The 14,476-nt window shown below is 37.8% G+C and overlaps 1 protein-coding gene across 9 annotated transcripts in view; it reads left to right on the top strand.

Annotated features, from left to right (window-relative positions):
- The window catches only part of FRY (FRY microtubule binding protein), a 570,040-nt gene that overhangs the window by 416,776 nt on the left and 138,788 nt on the right, over positions 1–14,476 (top strand). For all 9 annotated transcript variants that reach the window (XM_043997434.1, XM_043997432.1, XM_043997428.1 and 6 more), the window contains one exon: positions 5,983–6,090. In XM_043997434.1, coding sequence (XP_043853369.1) covers positions 5,983–6,090 — 108 coding nt within the window. The remainder of the gene's footprint in view (positions 1–5,982; positions 6,091–14,476) is intronic.

Below are 14,476 nucleotides of genomic sequence, written 5' to 3'. Positions count from 1 at the left end.
CTTCAGCTCTTTCTAGTATCTCATATCACGAGAATTCTGAGCAGAAGTAATTAAACCCCACTGAGCACTTCTGGTTAAACCACATATCTCATAATAGTTAGGTGGGGCTGTGAATAGAGCACTGGACCTGGAGTCAAGAAATGTGACCCTGGGCAAGTCACTTAACCTCTGTTTGCCTCAATTTCCTCATCTGTAAAATGGGGATAATAATATTCCCTATCTCCCAAGATTATTGTGAAGATTAAATGAAATAAAATTTGTAAAGTACTCTACATACCTTAAAGCACTGTTGTAGTATTACTTTCTAAATAAACAAATAATAAATGGATTAATAAATGAAATAAAAATTAATAAATAAATAAAGAGAAGAGAAGAGAAATCAGATGTTCTGACATTCCCACTATATTACACTATGATCATTTTCTTAACCAAAATCCAAGGATCCAGATATGTAATTGGACATCGCTAGGAGAGAAATTATCCTATGATTTGTACATTTTAATTATCATAAACCAAAAAAGTCATTCAATCAGCCAGCATTTATTATGCACTAGACACTGTGCTGTGATAGGGATACAAAAAAAGTCAAAAAAAGAGGATTAAATTACAATTCTACATTTTTTATGTATTTGAAAGGTCATTTAGGGTCATTTTAAGAGGTTTGTGTGACTGCTGTAAAAGAAATCAAAACTGGCAGCCAGCACACAAAATCCTACTTATGTAAGCAGGAAGTTTCCATTGTCATGCAGTTATGTGCCACCCCTCACACTGGAACTAAGACAGAGGAGAGTGTGTCCATGACCAGCTCCAGCACTGGGCTTGAATGATGGGAAGCAAGCCTTGCTTTGGGTTTATCTTCACAGTAATCTTACCAAGTCAGCCTGGGGATTGACCCAGATCACACTTAATTAATACATCATTCAGGACTCTAGTTCTCAACTCACCACTGCTTGGTAGAGACATTGAAGAGTCTCTAACTGAAATGTTTTAATTCTTGCATATTCTTAGATCATATGGAAATAATTCTATTGACTGGTGATATATCTATATATAGATATAGATATACATACACATACACGCAGATGTTATATGAGTACTATATGTACAATATGTGATGTATAATTATTATTAACATCATTAAAAGAAATACTCGTAGGAAATAACCACTCCTAAATGGTATGTTTAAAATTTTTCTTTATATATGTGTCTGTGTGAGTATGTATTTGTATTTTATATTTATTCCTTTTGAGAGTGGTTATTTGGAAATGATTATTTCCTCAAAATATTTATTTTAATGATGTTAAGAATAATAATAGCTGACTTATATTGAATTGCATAAGTTCTTGGGGGATGATGAGGGAAGGAAGAAGAGAATTTGAAACACAAAGTTTTAAAAAATTGACATCAAAATTTGGTTTTACATATAATTTGGGAAAATAATTCCAAATAAATTTTAAAAAACAATAATAATAATAGCTCACGTTTACATACTTCATAGTTTGAAAAGCACCTTGTTTATGTCCCATTTGGTCTTCACAGCAATCCTGTGAGCCTGGTACTAGTATTATCTTATTCTAGATTTGATAAAAACTGAGAATTAAGCAGCTCATCCAGCTAATAAGGGTCTAAGTAGGATTTGAACCCAGGTCTCCCTGATGCCAAGTCCAGCACTATATCTACCATATCAAGATACATGAATTCTAGTCCCCAGGCCTAGAATTCTCTCTCCTTGTTTCTGCCTCCTGTGTTCCCTGGCTTCCTTCAAGTCTCAGCTAAAATCTCACCTTCTATAAGAAACCTTTCACAACTCCCCTTAATTCTAGTGCCTTCTCTCTGTTGATTCTCTCTAATTTTTCATATCTATATATATATGTAGATGCACACACATTTATATACATACATACATACATGTATTGTATTTTATATATAAATGTATGTACATGACTACCTAGGTATGTATCTTGTTTGTACGTAACTGTTTAGCTATTATCTCTCCCTTTAAACTGTGAGCTTCTTGAGAGCAGAGGCTTTTGCTTTTTTTTGTATCCCCAATGCATAGCACAGTAGTAGATCTTGATAAATGTTTATTGACTAACAATAAGTAAAATATATGACTAATACATAGTATAAATGAAGATCAAGAGAAAAAAGAGATTAAAAATATCTTGAATGTAGTTATCTAAAAATATGTAGGCATGCTTATGTATGAATAATTAATTTGTATGTTAAATGAGCCCTGCTTTATCTTCCCTGTATAAAAAGTGATCCTGAGTGATCACAGCTCATTCCAGTGGAGTCTAAGCTCTGGCAAGGCTTACTAAGGTGGAAAGGCTTCAAGTGTAGGCTTTCAAAAAGATTGCATGTCATGCCTCTGAAGGCCAGCCTAGTTAAGTTTAGAGAGGTTCATTACATTCCATCCACCAGGTTGGCTACCACCAAGTGATAAATGTTTCAGGCCATAGCAATTCACAAAGGCCATCTTAGAAAGTGTGTAGGGTTATGATCTCCATCAACAGAGAGAGTATATGCACTGATTAAATCATGAATCTTTTAAAGCATAAAGCAAATAACCTAAAACTTTACAGAAGATTCTTCTCACTCATGGCACAGTAGAGTGCTGGACCAATCACATGTGACCCTGCTCAAGTCACTTGATCTCTATTTATCTCAGTTTCTTCATCTGTAGAATGGGATGATAGTAGCAACCACCTCCCAGAGTTGTTCTGAGGATTAAATGGGATAATAAATTGTAAAGCACTTACTGCAACACCAAGTTAAAGTAAGTGCCACATAAATATTAACTGTTGCTATTATTATTATTATCATGATAATTATTATTGCCTTTCCTCAATGACCTAGACAAGATAATTGATAAAATAAAGTTTTGTAAATTTAGCTGAGATTTTTCCATGATAGAACCATATAAATCAATCAGGCAATCAACAAGCATTTATTAAATTATTATTATTATTATTATTATTATTTATTAAGCATTTATTTACCAGGCACTGCTAAATACTGAATATACAAATGCAACAGGTATAAAATGTTTGCAGAAAATAAATATAGGATCAATACAAAATCGATACACAGTGCATGATCAGGAAAGGGGGGCATAATATACAATTTTAATTCTACCATTCCAAAAATAAATGAAAACTAGACAAGCTGCCACCCAAACCCAAAAGAGTTCAATATAATTAGTAAGACTCTAGCTCTCTCAATTCAATTCAACAAACATTATTAAGTGCTTACTAGGTTGTGCAAATCCCTAGGACTTCATAACTTAACAGTCCATGAAATCAAGAAACTGTGGAATTGAGGTTTGCAGTTTTGTCTACAACTTTCCCAGTCCTTCTTCCTACAGACATGAATTTGAAAATTAAATATGGATAGCTGCCCATTCTTTGCCCCTTTTATGAGTGATGCTATTGTTAGACATCTGAGCTAGCCAAAGATAATAGCAATAATAAAAATGTTTATAAATAATTTGATGTCTGCTAATAATGTTTCTTAGTTAAAGGTTGCTCATAGTTCTCATGCTTCCCATAAAGAAAGTTAAAGAGGAAGAGGAAATCATGAACTAATTAAAGTTTTTTTAATCCAGGCAATGTTTTATCAGTCTTGCAAAGTTGATTTTCTACTTTAAGCCAACCAAGGTCAGCTGTTTCCAGGCAGCTCTAAAAGTAATCCCAGCTGTTTGAAACATCTGGCCAGCAATATTAGGATAGGTTTTTTAAAAACTATATACATTGGTCCAAGTGAAGAACAAGTACAGATCACCAGGTTCCTATTTCTCTGTATCTACATGAAAGTTTTGTTTAAAAGCATAACTTCCTATCAGTGGATGAAGGAAACTTGCTACTTACCCTTCCTCAGGAATCATAGAACTCTTGAGAAATCTCTATAAAAAGGACTAGAATGTCATTCTGTGCTATTCAGCTGACACAGAATACTTGCATTTAATATTTTTTTGCATTAGCAGTTCTCTACTTAAGATAATTACCTTATAAATACATGTTAAGAAATAATCCCACACAGCAAAATGTCATCTTAAAAAAACACTGCAAAACATCTGTCTGACTGTAACCTTTCTACTGTAATGAGAATGAAGTCCACTTGGTATATGTCTCTGTTTGCTATAGTCACCATTTCAAGAGTGGAATGGCTTGCTACCCACCTCCTGACAGAGAGCTGATGACTCAAAATATGTAATGGGTCCTGTACATTTGGAGACATGATCATTGCAGGAATTTGGGGGGGGGGGTTGATAGTGCATATCTGTTATGAAGGTTTTGTTTTCCATTTTTTAATGAGGAAGTAAGGTGGGAAAGATAGGAAATAAATACTTCCTTAATTGAAAAAATAAATTGAAAGAAAAAATTATGACTAGGAGAAAGAATGACAGGCTTCTGAGTTGATTTTCATTCTCAATACTGTCTTTTTTTAAACAGGATATTAACTTTGAACCAATCTAGTATCTTGGTCATGAGAATAAGATATTAGATATTAAATATTCAGTCATAGCCTCTCACTGAGTAAATTATCTTAAAGAATTTCTAGTTTATTTCATTTTTCCATAAAATTGAGAAAGTATCAGTGGGTTAGATAGACCATCCATGTAAACAATGAAAAATCAAAGCAGTTTGCTGTGAAATGTATTGTTTCCTTGCTAATATCACAGTATCAATACAGGATCAACAGGATACTCAAGGCAGGTATGTACATCCTGCAGATGCTCAGCAAAGTGATTAAAAAGGAGAAGAAATATTTTCACAGAGCTCTATCCTGTTTATGTAATTTCAAAGGTCAGAAATATCATGTGTTCTCATCCCTCCAGGATGGCCATGCCCATTTTTTTAGACACGGCTAGGTTGTGGAGCATGTTTTTGGTTTTAGATCTATTGTGGAATCTAGAATATGGAGAATCTCAGAATAGATAGAAAGAAAGATAAGCCTCTTAAAGATACTTTCAGTTGCCTCTCAGAGGAGGCTGTGGCCCTGTTTTTGAACATTGTCTTTGGAAATAAATGTAGTGCTGCTGTTTGAGTCTGGTGCTCTTTTCACTGGGGATACGCATAGGGACTGGGATTATGGTTTGCTTGGTAAAGGAGACTCCCAAATGAGAAAACTCCTTCTACTAAAGTAGGTCAGATGTTACTTAGAACACCAAGAGATTAAGTGACTTGCCCAGAGTTATACAGCCAGTATGTGTGAGAGATGTAATTTAAACCTAGGTCTCTCTAGCTCCAAGCCTGGCTTTCTATCCACTACACCATATTGGCTTTCATATTTTCAATGTAGCCAATAAATATTGGGCCCCATGGACCTACAGAATGGAAGGAAAACCATTTAAGAGTAGAACAGGTAAAGTATAGTAAAAAGAGCTTTGGGTTTGCAACCATAAGACTTTGATTCTAATTCTGACATCACCACTTACTACCTATCTATGACCTTGACCAATTCCTTTCCCTTCTGTGACCTTCAGTTTCCTCATCTGTAAGATAAATATAAGAAAATTGAACTCGATGACTCTCAAATCCCTCCCAGCACTAACATCCTATAATTCTGTGATATCCAAATCAACATTTTGGTGCATAAACATTTTCTCCTCAAATCCATGGCTGTGTATTTAAACTTACTTCAAATCTCTTGGAGTTGACCAGTCTAGACATTTATATGTTAGATAATAAATATAGTGTAATGAATTTAATTCTGGACTGAGAGGAGCCCTGGGTTCTCATTCTACCTCTGCCACTTACTAGCTGTGTATCCTTGTCCAGATCATTTAACTTCTCTGGGTCTCAGTTTACTTATCTGAAAAATAAGGAGTTGAACTAAATGGTCTCTTACAAAGCTATCTTTAAAATTCTTTGATTCCATATACTTGCATATATAGATTAGATATATAAATTCACTTTTTTAAAAGAAATTTTCAGAATTTTTTTTTAGTTATGCACAAACATTGTTTTCAACTTTCAGGGGTGAGAGAAAGCCAAAAATTGACCTTTTCAGAACCTGTGTTGCTGCAATTCCTCGACTGCTTCCCGATGGGATGTCCAAACTTGAGTTGATTGACTTGCTGGCCAGGTAAGTGAGCAAACAGTCACCTTGCGGGGGGAGCAGACCACAACTGGCTTCTGTGCTTGGTAATATTTCTCAAAAGACAAAATGGTTGTTGTTTCGATCACCAGTAGTGAGAATGTACATACTGTTAGCACTAAGAGATAAATTGAGAAATGGAACATGACTGCAAGGAACAGAGAGTCTAAGTCAAGCAAACAAGTCATGTACATCTAGTAGTATCTGTTCCAAACCTTTTCCTCATAACTCCAGTGGTTGCCTATCACCTTCTAAGAGTTCTGTGAGGACAAAGTTATTTTCATAATTATGCTAAGGCATTTTAATTTTCTAATACAGAAAATATCATCATACTCTACTCCATCTCTAAACAGTCCATGAACATGCATTTATTAATACCTACTGTATCAGATGCCATGTTAAACCAAAGACAAGAGTAAAACATTCCTTTTCTTCAAGGAACTAGAATTCTGTCAGTAATGCTTGTAAATATGTAGGTGGGTATAAAATAAATAAGTTGTCATGGGAGGGGAGTAATAAGAATGGGGAGCTCAGGAAAGGCTTCCTGTGGAAGGTGGTGTTTGAGCCAAATCTTTGAAGGAAATGAAAGATTCTGAGGGTGGAGGAGAGAAAGGAATGCACTCCAGGAATGAGGAGAAGGGATGGCCATGGCAAAGGCATAGATTCAGAAAATCGAGTGTCAGGTATGAAGAATGGTAAGAAGACCAGTTTGTCTGAACTGTAGAATGTGTGGTGGGAAGTAATGTGTGATAAGGATGGAGAAAGGTAGATTGGAACTGGCTCATGAAGAGCTTTCCATTCCAAACAGAAGACTTTCAATTTAATCTGAGGAGCTGCTGGAATGAGTAGGGACGTTGGATGATTACTCAACAATTTGAAATGCTAACCCATCCTAAGCAAGCCCAGCTAAAATTCCATCTCTTCAAGTGAAGCCTTTTATGTTCTGCCAGCAGGAAATGATCACTCTGTCCCATCAACCATCATATAACACTTTGCTTGAACATCTCTTATGTACTTTTGCACTATTGCTTTTTATTTATATGTAAACATATTTTAGTCCCTTCACTGCCACTTAAAAGTGGGGCCCATGACTTAATTATCTGTGTCCTCTTCAGTGTGTAACATCATATCTCATACATATTATGGAGCCCAAAAAAGTTAGCATTGTGATAGATTTCAAAAAATTGTATCTCTCTTTTCTTCCTGTGGACTCAGGGAACTTTTTAATTAACTTCTTCTTTGTACCAAAAGGTATTACAGTTTAAAAGTAATAGTTCCTTTATGGATAGCAGTTAATGAAAAAAGAAAAAGATAGCAGTTAATGTATGTGAAATATTTTGCCAACTTTAAAGTATTGTATAAAAGTTAGAAGTTATTATTTGCTCTGCCCAAACTTCCATAACACTTGAGGGTTCGGTTGTTACCTCCTGCTGAATTGGTAGAATAAAGAGATAGGACTAGATGCAGACCAAGGAAAAATTAAAGAATGGAAAATGCATTATTGAAGTTAAGCAGATAGGAGGACTTTTGGGGGATTCATGTCTCTGCTTTAGTACAGGATTGGAGAGGAGATTCTTTATTTCTACTTTTTATTTTTGATGATGCCCAAATCAGTAGGGTTGGAGGCAGGACTGAAATGATCTTGTGACTGAGCATCTCTGTTCTCCAGAATGGAGACCTCAGTGACAGCCCCTACATTGAGATCTTATAAGACTCTCTCTCTCACCCAGGGAGCTAAAGATAGAGTATCTGGCTAGTCCATGTAGAAGACTGATCTTTACCATTCTCTTAACAGCTTAATCTAACAAGGCCTGAGTCATGGAAGGGAGGGAATTCTATTCGATTTAATTGGAATGCAATAGCTATTTTTAGTGTGACATGTTTATTATTATGTACATTCTTACAAAGCCAAAGGCAATGGGTGCTGTTTTTATAAGTGAAAAAGAATAAATAAATATTCTTGTGCCTCCTAGTCTTGAGAAGAAATTAAGTACATGGAAAAGATGGCTGGCAGAGCCTATTACCGAATCTTTGTCATAGAAAACTTCACTTGGTTCACCTCAGATAAAATTAATTATCGATCTAGAACCTCCCCCAAAAATAGGCATCTTCAGAAATTCTAGGGGCTCAGAGGACACAAATCAAATGGTGTATTTTTCCATAGAATCAAGATTTGCATGGCCAGAGAGCTTTTGGAACTTAAATTTTAGAAGTACCACTGTTATAAGTCTATCAAATGCCATAGAAAAAGTGCTACATTAATTTACAAGATTAAACTAATTTAGAGGCTCTGCCATCAAATATATGTCCGAATCCAAAGGTACTGAGAAGATCTCTGGTTTACTAAAGACTAGAAGAAATATGTGCTTTTTCTAACATGCCCTTCTGGTATTTTGTGATTTAATACTCAAACTTGCTTAGGTAATATATTTCATATACTTGAAATGACATATTATCAACATATCCTTCTGTGTGGTAGAAGAGTAATTGTTCATGGCAAGACAAGTCAAGTTAGCAAACATTTATTAAGCACTTAGTGTATACCAGACACTGTAAGCACTGAGAATTAAAAAATGAGGTTGGGGGGAAAAAAAGACAGTTCCTGCCTTCAAAGAGCTTATATCCTAATGGGGGAAGACAACTGTAAAAAAATGTTGAACAGGGAAGAAGAAAAGGAGAATTACCTAGCAAAATCCAGAGAATGAAGAATGGCTGGTCTTGGTCTTTCCTCACAATCCAAGGGAAACCCAGTGGAGGAAGAAGGGGGCTTCAGGGGAAGCAATGGAGATGAAAATCAAATCCCAAAGTCTCAGGAGAAGGCACCATATCAAGCTATGTATTTCCATTTCCCCAAATAGCAACCCATTCAAAGTTTCCCAGAGAGATGAGAATCTGTTCTGGTTTTCATCAATAACCATGCCAAGTGGGACCACTACAAACATCCTCTTATTCTTCCCTGGTTGACTCTATTATATCTTTCACAGCAGCTTTTCCAGTTTCCTCTGTCCTCAGATGTTCTATACCGCCTATTCTCCCATCCTGTGAAGTAGAGAAATCAGCCTCCTACTTGACTAAAAAGTTTATTCATGCTGTCTTCTCTACTACCTGACTCTGTGACACAGACTTACACTTTTCAATGAATGCCAGCCTTTATTAATCAACATATGCAAACAATAACAAACATCAGCCCCATCTAAGAACAAATAACTAACATACTTCTTTAAAATCCCTTAAGCCTCTTTCATACCAATGCTCATGACAAGTTTCTCTCTCTGCCCAGCCAGAGGCTGTGTTCTTCCTTCCAGGATGGTTGTCTGGTAAGTCTATGTCAGTTGGCACTGCCTTCAAGTGACCACAGACTAGGGAGTGCAAGAGCTAGTCCTACTTAAGACCAGGGGGCTGACAGGGCCTCTGGTAGGTTTCTTATACTTGTGGCTATGAGTATTCCTAAATTTTTTTAACCACATAATTCAATTGGTAGTTTATGATAGAAACTGCTGATGAAGTTGTTTATAATACCTTTTTTTCTTTTGGTGTTCTGTCCTATCAGAGAGTCCACATATGCTGATCAGTTCTTTAATAGCACATGCATGTTATTTAAGACATCAAACTGCTTAAGTGCTTATATTTTTCTCCTATTTCATTCTTTCCTTAGTTACATGTAAAAAATTTTTAACATTCATTTAAAAATTTTTTTCAGTTCCAAATTCTCTCCCTCCTGCCACTCCCCATTACCTTAAGAAGGCAAGTGCTTATCTAATTATTGAGAAACTTATAGAAGAAAATTTTAGTCAAAACAACTCAGTCACAAAATAGAGGCTTTAAACAAAATGGAGTTAGTTGTGCTAAGAAGACAAATTTATTCCTACAGTATTCCCAAGGTAATAAAACTTATTCTCACTACAACTTCAAAACCTCTCCTGCTTATTCCCAGCATCTATTCCTTGGGTTCATTCTTTGAGGAAGAGGTGGGGCTTCTCCTTGCCAAGGATCACCCCTCCACTTTTATACCTGATCCCATTGCATCTCATCCATTAGGGAGCTTCCTCCCTCAATCACTCCCCCTCTCCCTCTCTTTCTCTTATCTTCAATATCTATAAATGTACCCATCTCCTCCTTTCCCACATCCTATTATCCCATATTTCTTCTTCTCCCTCTCACCATCATAATCCTAGAAAGGGATATAAAATTCTATACTGGGGGCAGCTAGGTGGTGCAGTGGATAGAGCACCAGCCTTGGATTCAGGAGGACCTGAGTTCAAATCCGGCCTCAGACACTTAACACTTACTAGCTGTGTGACCCTGGGCAAGTCGCTTAACCCCAATTGCCTCACCAAAAAAAAAAAAAATCTATAATGAATGCTTCTATTTCCTCAACTTCTACTTGCTTCTCAGTCCCCTGCCATCTAATTTCTGACTCCACCATTCAACTAAAAATCCATTCTCCAAGGTTAATAATGGCTAGCATTTATATAGTACTTACAGGCTTGTAAAGCCCTTTACATATGAAATCTCATTTGATCCCTAGAACAAACCTGTGAGATAGATGGTAACACCAATTTCACCTCTGTAACTTTTGACTCTGCTGACCTTACCTTCTCCTGGACGCTCTCCCTCCTCATCCTGTCTCTTGGTTCTTCTCCTCCGCATTTATCTGATCCTTTTCAATCTCCTTTGTTCAGTTATTCTCCTCCCACTACCCTTCTCATGTGGGGAGTCTTTCTACATCTGTCCTCAGTCTACTTTTTCGTTCTTCTTTGTCTGGACTTTCTTCCCTGATGAATTCAATTAACATCTCTAGGCAGATGACTCCTGAATTAAATATATCCAGAAATCAAAGTTAAACTAATCAGCCTAAAGCTTGAAAATTCTAATTTCTTTCCCTTTTAGAAAATTGAGACATTTGCCTATTTTCAGTCCTTTGGCATTTTTTTTCCATCCTCCACAGTTCCTCTAAGATGACTGAGAATAATCATGTACAGTTCCTTTCAGTGCCCTAGTATATCATTTCAGTCGTGTATGACTCTTTGTGACCACATTTGGGGTTTTCTAGACAAAGATGCTAGAGCGGTTTGCCATTTCCTTCTCCAGCTCATTTTATAGTTGAGGAACTGAGGCAAACAGGGTTAAGTGACTTGCCCAGGGTCACAGAGGTAGGAAGTATCCAAGGCCAGATTTGAACTCAGGACGATGAGTCTCCTTGACTATAGGCCCAGCCCTCTACCCACTGCACCACCTAGCTGCCCATATAGTTCACTAAGTGACTTGAACTCTTCGAGGGCAGCTAGATACTTTTCTCTATTATTATTTCTCTATTTCCCTATTAACTTTTTTCATAGTATGAAGAACATTGCCCTTGGTAAAGAAAGTAGAATAGTTCAAGAGATTTCTCTTCTCACTATACACCTTTGTCCTTATCCAGTCCTACCCAGGCAATAGTCTTTTCTCTTTCTTATTCCTTCTCTTGGACCCAGCAACACTTTTTAAAAATCACCTTTTACATTGTCCTTAGTGCTTTATTATTATTTTTATGGGGGGCGGGGCAATGAGGGTTAAGTGACTTGCCCAGGGTCACACAGCTAGGAATTGTCAAGTGTCTGAGGCCAGATTTGAACTCAGGTCCTCCTGAATCCAGGGTCAGTGTTTTATCCACTGTACCACCTAGCTAGACCATAGTGCTTTTTCAAAAAACCTCAGATCATACCAAGTGTTGTCCTTCTTGATAGCATACTTAGAGGACTTTCTTCTCTGGGTTCTCCCCCTTGTCTATTTAACCATTCCTTCTCTTTCTCTTCCACTGATTCCTCTTGAGCTCTGAAGATGTGTGTTCTCCAAGGTTCTGTGTTTATCTCTCTGCTTTTTCCTCTTTCCGCTGACCTTTGGTCAATTCATAAGGCATTTATTGGACATTTAATAGGTGTCAGGCACCATGATGAGTACTGGGGATACAAAATCAAGGAAGAAAGATAGTCCCTGCCCTCAAGTAGTATAAACTCTAATTAGGGAAGATAACATATAAAGGGGGCTGCAGAGTGGGGAACAGGGCAGGGGTGAGATGCAGCAGAATATTATGGAATGGAGGCCTGGGCCTCAGCAAGATGAGGCTAACAGTGACCCATCAGACCCGAGGGACCCAAGTGCAGAATCCAGGTCGCTGTGGGGAGGAGATGGAAGTAATAGTCAAGTAGAAGCATGGAGAAGTCTGGAACTTACCTACTCCCAGGACTGTAGCTATCACCTCTATGCAAATGGCTTCCAAAATCTGTATCTCCAAGCCTAACCTCTCTCTCAAACACTAGATCTGCAAGTCCAGATCTGCATCTCTAGCTGCCTATAGGGACATTCACTTGGCTGGCCTACCAATACCTCAAACGCATTTATCTTCTTTCCCCAAAACCTGCTTCATTATTTTTCTCAGAACCATTCGCCTGATTCTGTAACTACAGTATCTTTCAAATATACCCCATGCCCTCTATGCCCACTGCTGCCAGCTGAACACAGGGCCCCATTACCACCTACTTTCCTGGACATTTATGTCCCTCAATCTTCTAAAATGTCCTCCCACTTCTACTCTCCCTCAGCCTCCAATCTTTGTTTCCCATAGTTCCCAAAATAATCTTCTTTATGACTAGATCTAGATATGTTGGGGCAGCTAGGTGGCGCAGTGGATAGAGCACTGGCCCTGGATTCAGGAGGACCTGAGTTCAAATTCGGGTTCAGACACTTAACATTAACTAGCTATTTGACCCTGGGCAAGTCACTTAACCCCAGTTGCCCCTCAAAAAAAAAACACCCAATAATAAATAGATCTAGTTATGTCATGTTGCTGCTTTAAAAAAAAAATCCTTTAATTATTCCTGGTGATCTACCAATCAATATCTAAACTACTTAATTCCTTTCAATTCGGCAGACATTAATTAAGTATTTCATATGTGAAACCTCCATGCCTTTCCTAACATTGTTCTCCATCCCCGAAATATCCTCACATTGCATATTAGCTTCCTCTTCCATTAGGAACCCTTCCCTGATCTCCTCTGGGGTTCTTAACCTCGTCTGTAACGTGGACCCCTTGGTAGGCTAGTGATACCTAAGGACCTCCTCACAAAATAACGGTTTTAAATGCATAAAATAAAATGCATAGGATTTCAAAGGAAGCCAGGGATTAATGAAAATAAAGAGGTAAATTTTTAACTACCTGGGCCTGCTGTAAACCACAGACTCCTTAGGGATCTCCAGGTTAAAAAGCCCTGACTTAGACCTTAGGTTTGCAACCCTGTATAGATAGTCCTTTAGAAAAAAAGCTGCAGAAGGAAGGATAGGAATCATGTCTTATCTAAGGTTTGTATTACCCCCCCCCACACACACACACACATCTAGCATACAGTAAGTGCTCAGCACACAGTAGGCATTTAACAGATGCTCTTTGAATTGACTTAACTTCAAGTAAATGTTTTCTATGAAACCTCCCAAGTCTGGTTTGTTAGAAAGGTGACTTTGGGAAAGTCTGGTTTTTCCTCATTTTTTAAATAATATTTAGCAGCTGTGCTCTTCTTCAGTAACAGCGTTGTAAGAGGAGCACGTGCCCCTGTGACCACACAGCTCAGTTATTCTCAGTCGCTCCTAAGAGGGCTTCCAGGACTGTTTTCCCTAGCACATGCAACTCCTAGAGAATGCAGCAGCATGTGTGCACGGGAATCTGAGTGATTGTGATCATACTTGGCCTTGGTCAGTGCTCCTCGTGCCAGCCGGTTGGAAAAGGACAGCTGTCATTTATGATGGCCCTGCTGGTTTAATTCGGTGTGCTTTTGGGCCATAGTTTTGTAGCTGCCTGTTATGGGCCTCTTTGCAGCTTCAACTAACCCTGTAAAGCAACCAGTACAAGTTCAAGAGCCTGAATGCCCATAGCCTATCTAAGACTCTTGATACTAAAATAGCCTTCTATAAGTTCTGTCATGATCCCATCCCACACCATTCAGTCAGTCAATAAATATTTATTAAGTAACAACTATGTGCCAGACACCTGCTAAATACGGGGCATACAAAGAAAGGCAAAAGTCCCTGCTCCTAAGGAGTTCACAACCTAATAGGGGGAAGACAGTATATAAAAGGAAGTTGAAAAGGACTTGGGCCATGATGAAAATCCAGAGGAGTGTAGCTGGGGTGTGAATGAATAGATGGCTTTCCTGGCTGCCTTTCCTGGCTGGAGGCTTAGAAGGTAGGAGGGCCTGGGAAAAGTTCTCTGCTTCTAAGTCTCCAGCCAGAAGGAAGGAGAAGCCCCAGGGGCAAGGGTATTCAGAACATGGATCCTCACGGTACAAAGCTTGCTTCCCCTTATTAATTAACAAGCAGTGCCTAGAAGTTCTTTTCTTGAAAG

Source organism: Dromiciops gliroides, chromosome 3 (assembly GCF_019393635.1).
Source record: "Dromiciops gliroides isolate mDroGli1 chromosome 3, mDroGli1.pri, whole genome shotgun sequence".
NCBI lineage: Eukaryota > Metazoa > Chordata > Mammalia > Microbiotheria > Microbiotheriidae > Dromiciops > Dromiciops gliroides.
The sequence above is the reverse complement of the archived record's forward strand: the minus strand, read 5'-3'. Positions and strand labels throughout refer to the sequence as shown.